At 33.1% G+C, this 17,936-nt stretch overlaps 1 protein-coding gene across 3 annotated transcripts in view; it reads right to left on the bottom strand.

Moving 5' to 3' along the window:
* Positions 1-17,936, bottom strand: part of SGCZ (sarcoglycan zeta) — a 339,073-nt gene that overhangs the window by 152,551 nt on the left and 168,586 nt on the right. For all 3 annotated transcript variants that reach the window (XM_048942322.1, XM_048942323.1, XM_048942324.1), the window contains one exon: positions 4,620-4,814. In XM_048942322.1, coding sequence (XP_048798279.1) covers positions 4,620-4,814 — 195 coding nt within the window. The remainder of the gene's footprint in view (positions 1-4,619; positions 4,815-17,936) is intronic.

The following is a 17,936-nucleotide window of genomic DNA, read 5'->3' as shown; positions in this document are numbered from 1 at the left end:
CATGAATTCTAGCCAGAAAGTCCAAAGCTGCTCATGTTCTGGTTATGTTTGAAGCTGAATAGAAGTTCGAAGTTTATATAAGAAATAATTTCTGTTTCAAACTAAATAGTGAGTTGACTCATTCCTGATTGTAAAAATAATTCACTCAGTACAATAGGAAAGAGGGTTGTTTATCATGTATCAATACAGAAATCGCATGCCATGAGACCAGACAAAATTGACTACAACACTGCAAGTAACTACAGCAATAGAAAATACCTGAACAGTACAACTGCATTCTTAGATGCGTAACACAACAAACAAATCTTTTCATACATTATTTCTAGCAGGAATGCAGAATATGAAGACACAAAAAACTAGTTATACTAGTTATACAACCAAAACCTGTAAATAATTTGTTGCTAGTAATTTCTAACATATATACCGCTCTGTCATAAACCAACAACAGCAGGGATTCCTAATCACACTTTTTTCAAATTCAACAAAGCCCAACATCAACGTAATGTAATATGCAATGAAATAATGTAATATCAAGTAGACACCAATATCAAATGACAATTTTGTGTGTACCTGAAAACATAGTAATGCACTGGTATTAAATACCTTCCACAGTCAAAAAGAGGACTCAAGTTATGATGCTGGCTGCCTCAAGTCACTTTACAATGTCACTTCACAGAAGAAGAGGATTCTTTGAATTTCCTCTTTTAAAGTGTAATTTTAAATAACTTTTACAAGCAACACTGGTGTATTCATAAGATTCCTCTACTGAAAAATCAACAAATTGAATTCAGAAAGGCTTAAATTGCACCAACTGGCCAGTAGCTTCCTATAAACAGTTAAAAATAGAAAGTCAGCAGCTAACACATTGACACTGGTGCAATTGTCATCCATCAATGACAAACCATGCCCTGGCTTTTCATGATCCCTTCAAGGAGTATACTACTATTATTTTTATAAAAAGCTCAGTATTGGTTGATGCTAAAACAGTAAAGAACTTAAAATAATATCAAAATGTCACAGAAGTTCAACAATTATTTTCTCATGGGTAGATTCCTCTTTAGTGCCTCTTAAACAGTTTAACAAAAGTATTTTCCCTTTCAGATGGTTCCAAGCTGTACTTCAGATCTGCTATCACTGCTGAGATATAATAGCAACATTTCTTAGCTTGCATCTATCTCGATATACACATGCGAGTGGAAGAAATATATGTGCATTTCAAAGTTATAGCATAATTTAAATACATGAAATTAAGTTTAATAAACAGAGTTATTTTACTCTCAGAATGTTTGTGGCTAATTAATATAATTCCTTCAGACTTGATAGAAATTTCCAAGAAGTGCTCAAGTGTGCATATTTGTAGACATAAGGGTCAAGATTTTACTGATTATGTTAGCCACCTTATATCAATCAATTCTTTAACCCATATGGAGACATAATCTCAATACTAACCAGTCCATTACGTACCAGGAGAAGAACATAGTTAGTTTTCAATGGAAAACTAACAAAATGATCCAAAACTAACCGCAGGATCTGAAGAAAAGTTATTCACACAAGCTGAAGCAAATACTGATAGATATTCTTTTGGCTTTGAGTGATATCATTTACATACAGTTATTATCTAAAGCTTTATAATGTTAAATAATTTATTGTAATGAAATTCAATTACAATATTTTAAACAATTCCTTAGAAAATACGTACATTATAAGATATGCAATATAAAGTTTGAACATTCATTTTTATTTCATAAACTGCATACCTATATTACATATTCTGTTTTCTGGAATAGTTTAACTGCAAATCATTCTGTGAATATATATAAAGTTGGAAAGCAAAATCTGATTAGTTCTACAGCAATGTATTTTGTTAAACAAAGCCAGGAAATGTTTTGATGTGAAAAATGTTTGAGAATTTCATGCTAACTCTGATAAACTCCACAAAAATGAAGGAAAGAAAGAAGGAAAGAAAGAAGGAAAGAAAGAAGGAAAGAAAGAAGGAAAGAAAGAAGGAAAGAAAGAAGGAAAGAAAGAAGGAAAGGAAAAGGGTTCTGTTACTCTTAATTATAAAACTCTTTGGGAATATTTTTTTCAGATTGTTCAAAACAAGCATAGATACAAATTTTCACTTCTAAGATAGTTAAAAGGTATATGCTATTCCAAAACAATCAGTGTTCTCAAGCATATGTAATTTATTTTTGTTTTTATACGAAAGAAGTGATCTGTTCCAATTCTGTTTTCAGAACTGCTTACATTTGTATGACTATAATAAAGGGGAAAAGTTAATATATATTTTCTAATTGCAGGGTTAAAAATTAATTCATTCTAGTCAGTGGTTATAGTAGTTATCTGCATTTGTAACAAACTCAGGAGTCTTAAAGATGCACATAAATTTTGTGATTTTTCTCTTGTTATACATACTCACAAAATACTGAATTCTGTAGTTCACTGCATAACATTTTAAACTGTAACTCAGTGTCTGCATAATTATTTTTAGAGATACATGCATCTCTCAAGCTACTGAAGTTAGGTCTTCGATACACAGAGCAGTACACAGAACAACTGAAACAATTCTGTTGTTCCTTGGACTAGATTCCTGCACTGATTCAGTGATTCACTACAGAATTTTAGCTGTGTAAAAACTTTGAGGCACAGAAAAAAAATATATATATATACACTTCTAAATCTCTTGTCAGTTTTACTTTTAAGAAATTGCTTGATCATTAATCTGAATAGTGCTACATTGTCTTGTATCATAGAACAGCCTGGATTGAAAGGACCACAATGATCATCGAGTTTCAACCCCCCTGCTATGTGCAGGGTCGCCAACCACCAGACCAGGCTGCCCAGAGCCACATCCAGCCTGGCCTTGAATGCCTGCAGGGATGGGGCATCCACAGCCTCCTTGGGCAACCTGTTCCAGTACATCACCACTCTCTGTGTGAAAAACTTCCTCCTGATATCTAATCTAAACCTCCCTTGTCTCAAATTAAGACCATTCCTGCTATCACTATCCACCCTCGTAAACAGTCATAGTCCCTCCTGTTTATATATTCCCTCCAAGTGCTGGAAGGCCATAAGGAGGTCTCCCCAGATTCTTCTCTAGTCTTCGTAGTGTGAAAGGTCAAACATTTCTCAGGTATGGAAGCAGCTCCAAATGTTTTATTGGAAAGTAATCCGCACAACGAAAACCGCTGTGAAAAACTTTTAAAACTTGTTTTAAAACATCTTCTTAACATTTTTAATTTTCTAAGGTTAATTCGCCTCTGGATAAATATCAGACTGTTTTGCTGAAGTAAACAGTCAACCTAATCACCCTTTTAATATAATAGCAAAAGCATATGAAAATATCATGTTTTGCAAGCATATTATGTTAGAAGAAATAAACAAAAGCTTCTATCAAGTTCTTCAGTTCATGAATATTGAAGTCATATAGTTGTCAAAATATGAACACAGTGTACTTATCCACTGTTGGAAATTCAGTAGTAGCAATGTATTTGTGTAATAGTCTCACCAGGCAACGATCTCATGCAATCCTTTGAATTACAGAGCATTATCAGGTGTAGATCAGATGTACTTAAGTCTGGTTCTTGCCAGTTTTTTTTATTTCCTGGAAACCAATAGAGAACTGAAGTGTGGTGTGACCCTAGTAATTAAAAATACCACTGACTAAATCAAAAGGTTGCTGCTAATAGTCAAAATTGAGAGAGAAAAAATACATTGATTGGAGCAAAGTTGCCATTTTAATCTTCTGACATACCAAAAGAGACTGCATCACAGTCAGTGAACATATCTACCACCTTTACTTGAGTAAAGCTTTGGGAACAGCTGGGCAGATAACAGTCTCAGCAAACACTGACATTTTATCAGATCGATATACATTTGAAGTACAAACACTATAAAATTTCATAGTTGTAATATCTTCCAGATAGACAGCATCTCATAAAACCCTTTGGCTTTTATACCCACCAACCTGATCTAACCGACATCAAAACTGGTTTTCTGTATTCTAGGTGAACAGAGTTCAAAAGACCAGTAAATTCGAAAAATAGTAATGACTTAAACTGAAAGCATGATCCCAAGTTGAACTCAACTAACTCATTTTCCCCTTCAGAAAAAATATATCATACAGGACAGACAGAACAAACACCTATTGATCACTCACTGTGGTAGCAAGAAACCAATAAAAATTAGGTCAGCCAATATGCACTTTTTCATGGAAAAATGTAATATCCAGGTATATTTTCTGAGGATATAGTTAACATATCATAGAATCAGAGTATCAAAGACACATAGCATAGCTTGGGTTATAAGAAACCTTTTTAAGATAATCTTGTCCCAACCTCCCTGCCATGGGCAGGGTTGTTACCCACTAGGTTGCTCAATTTGGCCTAAAATACCTTTAGGGACAGAACATCCTCAGTTTCTCTGAGCAACTTGTTCCAGTGTCTAAAATAGGGCAAAGCTGCACTTATATCAGAATATATACAAAAAGCATAAGCATAAGTAGTATGTGCCATTTCTAATCCAAAAATTCAGGATTTGTGCATAATACGAGAAAGATAATTGAGAATACAATTTATTACTAGAAGAAATAGGATACATAAAGTCACTGTGATACTTACCACTGTGAAATTCATGACCTTCAAAATCCATATTGTCATTGCTAAGTTAACAATCATGGTAACCAACAGCAGAAGTACAAAGAAGTATAAGCACCTCTTTCGCCATCCATAAATCCCTACTGGGTAAAATTGAGGATTTTCAGTCCTTGCAAGGCTGTTCTGTTGTGTTGCTAAAATATACTGCTCTCGTGTCATCTGGGGAAAAAAAAAAAAAAAAAAAAAAGATATAAGTAACAATGAGAGCCCTATATTTTACAGATTTTATTACATGAAGATTATCTAATTTGGAATAAGCCATATAAATATTAACTAAGTACTTAATAAAAATCTGGTGTTTTTCACTACTTATGCCCCAAAATTGTAAAAAATACTTAAGTATTTCATGTCTTATAATCTACTTCTGAATACCATTTCAATGTTCTTCTTGAGGTCATTCAGAAAAAAATTGTTTTGTAGAAATAAATCATGGGACACTCGTAAAAGAAAATTCTATTTCCAGAAATGTTTATCACTCTTTTATAGTAATTAATAAATAAATGTAATAACTAATACTATCATATATGCTTACATATGTTATGCATGTTTTTTAAGAAGTATGCCATTGTATATACAATATTTTACAAAAGGAGAAACAAGAAAACCCTACTAAGTTTCAATTTTCTTTTAAGATACAGAAAATACAGATACCAACAAATTCTGGCTTTGCTTTTTGTTTTTTTGTGGGGTTTTTTTTTTTGGTGAGCCTAAGGTCTTCCAGCAAAACAACAAGCAGTAACTGCTTACAAACAACTTAAATCTTAATACTACATCTTCTTCACAGCACAAATGTTTAAAGCATTTAATAAGAAACCACGTTACACTTTCTTAACCTTTTTTCTTTCTAATCATCAACTTTCTTTTGTTGAATTTAAGAAACACTAGAAGAGCAAATATGTTCCTTCAGTACTTTAAAAAATGAACTGCATGAACCTTGTTAAATTGTGCAATATGACAAGAATATAAAAAACTGTTCACACGAAAAAAGCCTAGAATTCTGATTAATGCATTACATATATAATTTATTTATAGATAGATTCACGTGTATTTAATGATATTTATGAAGGTAAAATACAGTAGATACAAAATGAACACTGACAATATTAATTGGCACAAGAGGCTCTCAAATAAACAAATATAGTTTAAGTGCTCCTCAATTTTTACTATCTTAAGCTTGTAAATTGAAGGTGCACATATTGCTTGAGCAGTCTAGATGCATATGATATAAAATAAAAAAATAATTCCAGTGGTATCATAACTAGTAAGAATTCAAATTCAATTAATATACATGAGATACATATTTCAGTAAGAAATTAAATAAATTTTTATACTGCCCTGAATAAGTATCAAAAACAATGCAAAAGAAATGATCGCAGCTCTGTAAACTATTTAATCACATCACAGCTGAATATTTAGCAATTTTTAATTATCATCTTCAGCTACTCCCGTGTTTTTTGATCTTTTTCAGTATCACAACAAACAAAAAAACTGATTGATCATATGATGTGAAACCTAAATTACAGTCATGCTGATGATCTTGGCTATTGGCATTTTGGGGCCACCACATGCTACTGGAATAGATACCTTAGATGAAAATAATTAGTGAACACAGAAGATCTATTTTACATTTTCATACTTTGTTTTACTTTTTGGGAAAGTTATTATGATATTATGTCTTACAGAGGCAATCTTTCAAAGAAAAAAAAAAAAGACCAGCAAAATACACAGAGAAGATAAGGAGCAAATAAACTAGACAATGAGATTGTTGGTATAATTGTTGAAGTTAGGATAACAACTACTTAACAAGTCTTAATAAAAACATTTAGAACATGATTACATTTTGCAAATAATTCTCTAGACAAACACAAGTTTCTCTTAATAGTCAACATTTCTTTTCTAATGCCAGAAAAAAAACAGATTCAAAACTAAGGAAAGAAAAAAAAAGGATCATTGTTCTTAATTACAAATTTGTTAGTCTAACACATAAAAAACAGTCCAGTATTTGCTTTTAGTGATGGGGGAATTAATTACACCTGTGGCTTGTTAATTATCTGAGAATAAAGCTATATCATTTTTTTCTTTTTTGAGGTCAAAAAAGAATTTCTAGCTCTCAAATCAGCTCAACACATACTCCAAAATGGATTCCGTTCATCCTGAATTTTTGAAAAAGTCACTCAAGAATACAGAAGTGTTGAAAGCTGGTTTTTTTTTTGTCAGTTTGTTCATGAAGTGAAAAATACAAAGGAAGAGGAGTAAAAGACACATTTAGAGAGAACAATCTTGAACTGTAGAAACGGAGTGTCAAACAGTCAACAGAAACAGCAGAGGTTATTAGAGAGCATTTACAAATGTTCATGTAACTTATGCCTGTTTGTAAATCAGACAATTTAATAAAAGACTGGTGTTTCTGTGAGAATGGGGGAAGGTAGGTGGAAAGAAAAAGTTGTTAATAAATGATTTGCAAGCATGATAATGGTTTTCAGAACTTAAACAAGCGTTCTTCTTTCATACTCTGGGATTCCTATTTCAAATTTGCTTTTCAAGCAGGTAAAGCTCTTTACTAACAAGATCTGCCAGCATTATTGAACACTTGAGTACAAGCTGAGGAGGGAGAGGAAAAAATGTTCCTATGGACAAAGTTAAATCTGTAAAAAATACTGAAGGACTGAATTATTTAACACTCATTCCACTACCATTCCATTCAATTTGGCATCACTTTCTGTGTTTTGTTTTGTTGTTTTTATCATCGTTGTTTGAAGCAATATAAATTTGAGGGCACTACAAACAGAGCAGGTCTAAAGTTAATTCTTCTAGTTCATGTTCCCTATTTCCCTTTAGTTTTCTGATAAGCCTAAATTGAACGTCTCAAGAGTCCCACAAACCCCAAAGCAAATGCTGTAATTTGGATTGCTTAAGAGACAGAAAGTTCTCCAATCTGACCCAGATTTTCTGCTAGTGTCAGTTAATAGAATTCACTTGGCAGTCCTTCCTATTAAACAAGCCTTTATACTCCTATCTTTGAAAAAAGAATTATTCAGTAGCAGGTTAAAAAAAGTGTTTTAAAAAGCCTGTCTGCATTCTCAAGTGTGTAGAACTGAATTAACAATGATACTGAATGTTTGAAACATCAGTACAATGATCAGAACTAGTTTGAAATTTTCAGTGAAGATTGCTTTTATTGAAAGCAGTGGAATTTATCCATTTCATAAACTCCCAATAAAACAGGAGACAAAATGTCACCAGACACTGACAAATATGTTGGATGACTGATAAAATTATTCCCTCTTCCTTTCTTTTGTCCTTTCTATAGAGCTTACAACATTTTTAGAACATTCGACATTAAGAATTCCAACATGTTTTATTTGCTATATTTACATTTTAAACAAAAATAAAGCATGACATCTCTTACATTTTTATTCTTTTGAGAAATCAAATTTTTATTATATTTTTAAACAGGAATTACCAAGCATATACCGTATCAAGAAGTGCGTCTCTAGGAATTATTTAATACTTCTATTATAAATTGAAATTGTTTATTAAAACTAAAAATACTAAAAATATTTTTTGTATCTCAAAAAATATCACACCAATTATTTAGCTACATTTCAAAAACTTAATACTCATACCATGGAGTAAAAAAGTTAAAAACCAGTATGAATTTTGTTACCTCAATTACTGTAATTGTAGTCAGTCACATGACTCGTTTGAAGTAACTCCACTACTGATTAATTCTCTGCGTTATTTTCTTAATTCGTGGACACGATGAAAACTTTTTACAGGAACTCTAAAATATACAAATACAGTACGACTATGACTGGATCAAGTCATGTTACTCTGTTGTAAGGAATGTATTAGCAATCAATATAATATGTAACCTTCATTTGGTCAACTTTGCAGTTTTCAGGTTTCACATATATGGACAGGATCTCCCCCAAGCCTTCTCTATTACAAGATAAACAGTCTCAGCTCTCTGAGTCATTCCTCAGAGGAGCTCTCTGAGTCATTCCTCAGCTCTCTCAGTCAGTCCTCAGATGATAGGAGCCTATCATCCTCTTCATGGCCCTTCATTGAAGTCTGTCCAGTAATTCCAGGTCATCCCTATATTAAGGAGCCCCAAAGCATACGACCAGCATTCCAGGAGTAGTCTCACTCAGCTGAGACTTCCCTCAGGGGAAGGATCATCTCTCTCTCAACTGCCAATACTTTGCCTAATACAGTGCAGAATACCATTAGTCTTCTTTGGGACAATGGCATATTGCTGGCTCATGTTCTATATTCTATTCATAATACTTCCACTTGAGATGCAGATACACACCATCTCTTTAAAAAACACCCTAGTCTTACAGATTCTCATCACGTACTGATCACCAAGAAAGTCTCTGCATTACGTACATCTTCCAGTTGAGTTACTCAAAGTTTTTTCAAAATATTTCATGTTTCATATTTTATATTGACTAAGTCAATTCCACATCCATATCAATACCGCAACTCTTCAGCTTACATCAGAAAAAGTTTACTTCCAGATTAACTACATGGGATGTCCTGATTAGTTCTACAAGGAAGTGATGCCAAATTCAAGGGACATAAAGATTGTACTTTTTGAGCTTGATGCTTATTTGTTCAACCATAAATCTTTGGTCCAGGCATATTTAAAAATGGAGGTAGACTTCCAGTCAAAACTCTCAAATCATGCTCCTTAAGCAAAATAACTGGAAATCCCTCAGCTCTTGATAAAAAATCTAAAGGAATGAACATTCAGATAAAACAGATCTTCACCATAGATCTATATATAAATTCAGCTGATTACTTTTAAAGCTTAATAATTCACAAGAATCTGTTGTCTTCTTGTCCAGAAAAAAAAAAAAAAAAAAAAAAACCGACATCAGCAACAACAAGACTTCATTCAGCGTGTCTATAGTGACAATTTGCTTTGCTTTATGTTGTCAATTAAAATTCCTTTTATTTTTTTTGCTAAGTCAATGGAATTAGATTACCACAGAGATTTCATTACAGCCACAGACAGGACAGCAGCTGAGGTATGCAATTTTCTCCCTACGATGGCGGTCCTCGCTAAACAGTTTATTGGAATAATTGTCTATGTAAGGACAATAACTGTTTCCATCTTGAATACTGTCCTCCAATAAAATCATCACTTCACAAAAATGGATGCAAATGAGCTGGTTCTATTACCACTATCATTTAGTAGGAACGTTTATGGCTGTTCTGTATTTAACACATTTAATTGTAATATTCATTGCTCAATGAAGTTCACAGCATGTTAGAAAGAATAAATAATCTGAAACGAACAGAATCATACTTCCCCCACTACTCTGTGATTTCTAAATAGTGAAATGCTGTGCTGAATTTGTCAGAAAAACAAGACCAATATCCAGCATATTTTCCATAATCTTATATCCTTAGTCTTTGCTTAACATCAACCATCAGCATCCCTGAAGACAGATTAATAAAGTACATGGTATTTTCAATTAAGTCAGTAAGAATATCCATGTATTAAATTTGTATTGTTCAACACAGCATTAAGTATGGTTTATACATCCATAAATTCTGATATACTTAACAAAACGATGAAGAAATAGTTGAAGACAAGAGCAGAAGGGAACAAGGTCAAAAATTCACATTACATTCAATTTTATACCTATCTTGACATTTGGCACTTCTGACCTTTTTCCATCCCTTGGCTATTCAAATTTAATCAGCTATGCCCCTAAAGTGCTCTGAACAAAAAACAGTTGCTTTCTGAAGGTGAGTTATTGGCCAATTAAATTCACTGATTTAATTCCATATTTTCCAACAACTGCGTGGGCAAAATTCAAGGTGTAAAGGAAATATCTAGATAAAAACTGAGAGGCAGCAGAGAAGTCAAGGCAAATTAGAGATTCTTAACTCTATAAGGGCCACTGAAATAAACAGGTATAAGGGGGAAGTGAGGGGAGAGGGGCAGAAAAAAAAAAAAGCTTGTTACATACACATGAAGAATACAGAATAAGGAAAACTGATGATTTATTGGTATAATAAAAATATATGAAAAAACCTTCCACACACATGTCCACTTCATGCTTGACTCGATACATGGGAAGATTCCAGGGAATGTAATTCTATGGAGTTAAGTCTTGCTCCAGAAAAAAAGAAACACTTTTATTTCCATTCGCTGCAATTGATGCTTTCAGAGAAGCATAAGATCGTGTAGCTCTGAAACTAGAGACACGAGGACAGAATATGAAACATAAAAATGCACATGGCTCTGTTAAAAGACAGAGAGGCAGGCAGTTTTTTTGAAACAGTAACACAGGTAGAGATTTTTACTGACTTTCCTGAAACTGAATGAAGATTAAATGAGACTCATTCCACATAGAGTGTGTTCTCCCTGGCATGAAAAGACTACAACTCAGTATAGCTTGATAAAGAGAAGACTGACAGTAATGAAACAAAATAAGTTATTTTTCTTTTCTAAAAACTGAAGAGATACTGAAGCAGTATCCAGCAACTACTCCACTAAGTCTTGTGAGGTACTAGCAAGCACAGCTGTAAAAAGGGAGGAAACCTCTGGAACTACATTGAACCAGCTTTATGAATAGCCAATGTGCAGCTGCACACTGCAAGAAGGTAGGGTCAGCAGAACAGAAAACTGGCAAAGATGAAGCACTGATTAGCTGTAGTACTCAGATGTAATTAGTCAGTAAGTTCACAAGAACAGAATATTTAAAGGAAATTAGTCACAGCAAGAAGTCAAAAACTCCTCACGGTTTAGAATTAAAAACATAAAAGAAAGATAAAATTTAAGATTCTAGTTTCAAAAGATAGCTAACAGCTATAAAAAGACAGAACATCATGCAGATGTCCTCAAGCAGTCTGTTCTGCTTGAGCCCCACAAGTGATTCATACTGGATTTTGTAAGTAATTTGATGTCCATGGACAAGGGCAAAACTGAAAAAGCAGTGAGGAATATTCACATGATCCGATCAGTGTAGTTATGCAAGGGAAGATTGTATGGAAAGAAGTACTAAAAAAGGAGAAGAGACAACCGAAGATAAAAAAGAAACAATAATTTTACAGTAAACGAACTGGGAAACAAGCCAACTATTCACTGTTAAAGCTAACAAGATTAAGCAAATTCTCTGTGTATTTTGTGGAACCAGCTAGGGCATCAACAGAAAAAACCTTAGTATAACCTAGGAATGAGCTGTGGCTTTCAAACCAAAAATGCTGAGTTATATAGAATATTCATGAAACTTCTAGAGGCAGAAAAAATTGGCAGCAACACAACAAAATAAAAAATAAATAAAAAGGAAGACGATTCTTCAATAGTTTATCACTTTATTATACTTGTCTTATCAATAAGTAAAAGCTTCACCAGTTCTCTTTAGATAACAACAACTTAATGTTAGTCTTCAAAGTTTATTTAGCTAGTTTAACTTGGATAGTAATTAAAAGTCAATCATGAACATTCTCAACAGCATCTCATTATGAATTACTAACATTTTAAATGCAGCAAAAACAAAATGATACAAGTATGGTGTGAACAGAAAAGAATCTCCAATTTGATCAACTTCCTATAATTCATTTACGCTTTCATCAAGGAACCAAATCTCCAAATAAAAAATGTTTAGAACAGTTCCTCTTGTAGCGAAAAAAAACCAAAACCATAGTCAAAATTCAATTTTGCATACTAAAAAAAATTCCCTATATTATATTTCTGATCCTGATTACTGTTTCCAAATAATTTCTAGCTTTTATCTTTAGGATCACGAGAATACTGCTAGCTTATGCTGCAATATCATAGATGACAGCAGAGGGGCAGTTCAATTAAATGGTGTCTGACATGGAAATTTGGATAAAGAAAAGATGTGTCAGTGAAGGCTCAAGTGGTGAAATTAGCACTGCACAGTGTTCTGTTTTCTGTTCACAGTGTTCTGTTCTGTGCACTGCACAGTGTTCTGTTTTCTTCTATACAATCCAGCTTGAACTATGAACAATCAACTCATAAAAGCTCTCGGGGAGATCTCAAAAAGCTGACTATGATATTATTATTGTGGGTAAGTCATCGTTCTATGAACTGAATTATTTTAAACATTTCTTCTGAATTTATAACTAATTAACTGTAGTAGTTTGAAAAGCAGATACCAATATTTTTATACAGTAATTGCTTTGCTTTAAAATTGAAGAACATCATCATAGTATTACAATTAAAACATTTTTTTTTCTTTTAATACATATTATCTCAAAATAAAACAGAAAAAGTGTTATCTGAAAGTACAGCTTCAAGTTACTAGATAGGAAGACTTCTAAAGTCTCTATAACTTTCTACCTATGTTTGATGCAAAAATTGATGGTAAGAACAAAAATATTTTCTAAATATCTCTGGTTCTGAAAGACGTAAATTAGGCAAGTGCAAGATTAGTAAATATTGTAAATATTTACTAATAAAGTAAGTATCAGTAAATATTACTGGCAAAAGGGAAGAAGGTTAAACTCTCAAGCAACACATGCCCAGTCCATCCCTTCTTAGTCATATTGTTCTCACTGCCTTTGTCATCTGGACGTAAAATTTCCAATGAGTACATGAAATCTACTAAAATTTCTGTTAAGCTAAGTTAAATTGAAGAAATTGTGGAATTTTATTAATAACTACATTTGAAACTACCATCCATAGTGCATATAATAAGACTAGTTACACGATTAATTGTCCATTTCTCAAATACAGACTATATCAGAATTCCCCTGAACAGAAATTGGTCACTTAAGAAATAGCACAATAATTTATTTTCAATTTCAATTATCTGTTCTTATAACATACAACGCCAGCCACATGAGGACAGAAGCATAGAGGTTTCTAAAAGCAGCTCATTAAAAATGTCTTTGCTCTGACAATATTCTATTCTACATAACTATTGCTGCCAACATTTCCTGGCAAGGTGGCAGAGTGCTTTACGCTATCTGAAACAAGTGAAGATAACGCAGTGGGGAAAAAAAGAGAAGAAATTTGACGCTAATCCTGTAAGAGGCTTTGCAATGGTAGCCTATACTCCTTATTTCTGCAGAAAGCTTTTTATTCTTGGAGTAAACCCTTCAATAGCAGTACAAACTCCCCTAAGGTCTTCAACACAAGAGAGTGCCACAAATTTTAAATTTTTTTCCTTCACAAATAAATGAAAATACAACAGCAAAATACATATACCATATTAAATACATAGAATTCGTTCAGAAAAGAAAGTAATAGATATACAGTGCAGTGTTACTGCAGTATTTTTAAGCTATCCTGATGTATGGCTTTGAAATATTTGTACTTGAAAGTAAACAGTTAAGATTATATAACAGGTTACACACAAAGGCATAGGTGGAAGAAATCTGCTCTAAAAGGTTGCCTTCCAGTACCTAAAAGGAGGGTACAGAAAAGATGGGGAGGAATGCTTTATCAGGGAGCATAGGGATAGCACAAAAGATGATGGCTTTTAACTAAAAGAGTGTAGGTTTAGATTAGATATGATCAGATATAAGGAAGAAATTCTTCACCATGAGCAGAGCGTGGCACTGGAAGAGGCTGCTCAGAGAAGTTGTAGACATCCCATCCCTGGAGGCTTTCAAGTCAACTTTGGACGAAGCCCTGAACAGCCTGCTCTGGAGGGTAGCAACCAGTCCATGCCATGGAGAATGGAACTAGATGATCTTTCAGGCTCTGTCCAACACAAAGCATTCTAGGATTCTAAGGCTTTAAGATTAATTTTTGTGTTAAAATAAAAATCTTTTTTTTTTTTTAATATCCTTTTCAATACTCTCATCTTTTCCATTCGTAGATGTCTTTTTTTCTGAAGATGATTTATTCTTATATTTCTAACAAGAAGAATAAAGAAATTAAGAAATGATGAGCTATGTGAGCTAAGAGCAAGCATAATTTTTGCAACATAATATTAACTCCGGTCCCTTTATAGTTCTTGCAGGAAGATTTCAAAGTGGGAGCTTCGGTTATTTTTAAATTAAACTACATTGCAAAGTCATTTTTTTTAGGTACTGAGAGTAGTACATGAAGTAGTATTAGTACATGAAGCCACAGAAGAAATCTTCATTACTCGTAACCACACAGATCTGGTGGTGCCACATTCAAATATTTTTAAATGAAATTCCATTTTTTAGTGAAATCTAACACAGCTGATTAAGAAAAACTGAATGACAATGTATGTCACATAAAGGCCTGATTTAGGAACTTCAGAATTTCCAACAGTACTTTCAAGAAGTGTTTTATCTATTCTTCTGTCATGTGGTACTTACTGCATACCAAACGTTTATTTTAAGTTTTCTGAAGTAATCTTCAAAGAGAAACATGAAAGGCAATGCATTTCTTTCTAGCCATATTAGTATCTGCTTGCTGGAATAATTGTGTTGCATTGTATTTGACAGCCAAATTGCCTCCTGTCATTAGTAAAAACAAACTTTTAATTTCTGCTCCATTTTTATACTGCTACCATTTCGGACACTTTCAAGTTTTTAGAAAGCTATCTGGTAGGTACTATTATAGTTATAATATATAAATAATATATAATATTAAAATTATAAAATAATTTATGATATCTCCATCTTTGGTACAACCTGCAACTTTAAACAGAAAGGTAAAATAAGCATTTTAGGCTACTATGCCCAATACTTATTTTCCCCTTAGTATGATCAGCAAGCTTGGGGGAGGAAGAGGGGGAGGAGAGGGAAGCACAGTCTCAATCACTGCACACAACTCTAATTTTTACAACGCTAAGAACAAAAATCCAAAGCACAAATCTAAAATGCTTTTGAAAGCTATACAAAGTTTTATATCCTCCTTATTAAGCAAGTATTAATTTTTCTTGCATTAATTTAAAAATTACCATTATTTAATCAATTCTTAATTTTAAAAGGCTTTGAAACTTAGATGTAATATAGAATTAAAACAAATTATTCGTCAGAAGAATAAACCATGTTCTCTGCAATTTTCCTCATTAAACAAATACCATAAGAAAATATATTTTGAAATTTAAACACTGCATTTCAGTTTTTACCTAAACACTGAAGTTTCTTGGCACTTTCTACTAGTTTTAAAAATAAATAAATAAAAAAAGTCAGTTCCTTGTACTTTCCAAAACTGATAATGTTCACTTATATGCACTTACACGGATTTGGAAGACAACAAAAAAGAATGAAGTAGATATCCCATCCATTGTGAAGTAAAAAATTTGATACTGAACCATGGATACATACATCTAAAATCCAAGTACAATCTATTAAGATGCACACATTCACAAAATAAAGGAATCTTGTTAACAGAATTTTTGTACTTAATGTAAAATATCTGCCAGCAAAGAATTAGTGGAGAATCCTAACTAGGCTATTTACATTCATAGCTATATCTATGAACATGATGTGTAAGGCAAACACAGACACAAATCTGGAGATTCACATCATTATCAATCAGGACACAATGAGAAGAACAATTTTTAAATGCTTTTAAACGTATTTAAACATACATGTGAACCAAAAGATTGTTTTGTTAAGCCTTATGTGTTCTTTGATGACCATTGTGACCAGATGCTATCCGTGTTTTTCATATATTATGGACATTACCAAGAATTGTGCTACCCTACAAATAGGATTATATGACAGGATTAGTTAAACAGAATCATCATAAAGTAGAGAATTACTGGTTTATCAAGGAATAGGAAAAAGAAAAATCTATCACCAGAACATTCAATGCTGGTTAACGTTTATATGTCTGATAAATCATAGGTATTTCATCCTAGCAGGCCTCAGATGGAATTGTTTTTGGATTAATATTGCTTAATCAATGGCCTGGAAGATAGCACACTGCTACATATAGTCCTAACATTAAGCCAAACTTTGGTGCAAAATAAATAAATAAATAAATAGATAGATAAAAAGACTCAAAGATTCAAAAAACACTCTCCACTAAAATTCTTTCAGTTCAAGTTACTCCCTTTCCTATACCTTATATGTTTAAGATTGAGTTTTCCATCTAATTGTGGCTAATATTTCTCATAGTACTATTTCACCTGTTACACACATGTACTCAAACTGATACCATTACATTTTACTGATAACCTTAAGTAGTCTTAAGTTACATTATTTCCTCAGGGTTTCTGATATTTCTTAAGTCTTTTCTGTGAAACCATCTAAATCAACATGTGATGGGCATCCTGTTGAATACAATGCGTACCTGCTCACATAATCCTAGCAAGCAATTAATAGGAAAAATGGCGTAAATAACATCCACCTCACCACCTAAAAAAGGTGTTTGACAATCTAAATAGGCTTATATCAATGAATTAGATGTCAGTAATTCACCTGGATGGAATAGCCTCCAGCTAAGAGAATCAATCAGAAAATGTGGTACTTCTGGCAAAGATCTGTGGTGTCACTGCAGAAATTTGTGGCAGCTTGGTTGCAACAGATTGTCAGTGTGACCTCCCCTGATTAAAGAAGATACTTTCTTTCCAGGAAAGTGATTTAAGCAATAACAAACTATTGAGCACAACCTCTATTCTTGGCAAGCTCTTAGAAGTCTGTTCTAGAGAATAATATCATCACTGAGCATAGTCTGTTGGAAAGAGTCAGTCAACTCCTCCAGAGGCTAATCCTAGCTAAGAAAACTGTTGAACATTCAAGGAAGCGATGGATAGGGACATGGATAAGGGGAAACAGTGAGCAAAATTTCTTCGGATTTTCAGAAAGGCACTGTGAAGTTTCCACAGAAAAGTTCCAAAAGATGAAGAAAATGTTTTTGGTAAGGATCGGTACCAGTTTCATTCACTGACTTCCAAATGACACGGAGAAGGCAGTATGCTGTGTGGTTTGTATCTGCAAATTATAGTGAGATCTTCTGGGTAGTGAGGGTATTCCTAAAGACTACCTGAAATCAAGTGAGTGGACAACATTATAGCATGCAGCTTTTGGAACTGATGAGAAGGTCAATCTAAACTATACCTGAATAACCACAAACTCACAATCAAGAGCTAAAACAAAGCTCTAGAAGACATTAGCAGTATTTCTCTGAAATCATCAGCTTAATGTAAGATGCAAAAAACAAAAGCAAATAAAACAAAGGGAATCATTTAGAAAAGATGTTGAGAAGGAACTGTCATTTTGTACAACTAGTCATTTACCATGGACTTGACATTTAAGCATAAACAACAGTTGTTTTGAAGTAAATTATGAGATACTTCCACATCACATTCTTAGAACTCCACAGATGGAAAGTTAAAAAAAAAAAAAAAAAAACAACAC

This window comes from Lagopus muta, chromosome 4, assembly GCF_023343835.1.
Source record: "Lagopus muta isolate bLagMut1 chromosome 4, bLagMut1 primary, whole genome shotgun sequence".
NCBI classification, from domain to species: Eukaryota; Metazoa; Chordata; class Aves; order Galliformes; family Phasianidae; genus Lagopus; species Lagopus muta.
The sequence above is the reverse complement of the archived record's forward strand: the minus strand, read 5'-3'. Positions and strand labels throughout refer to the sequence as shown.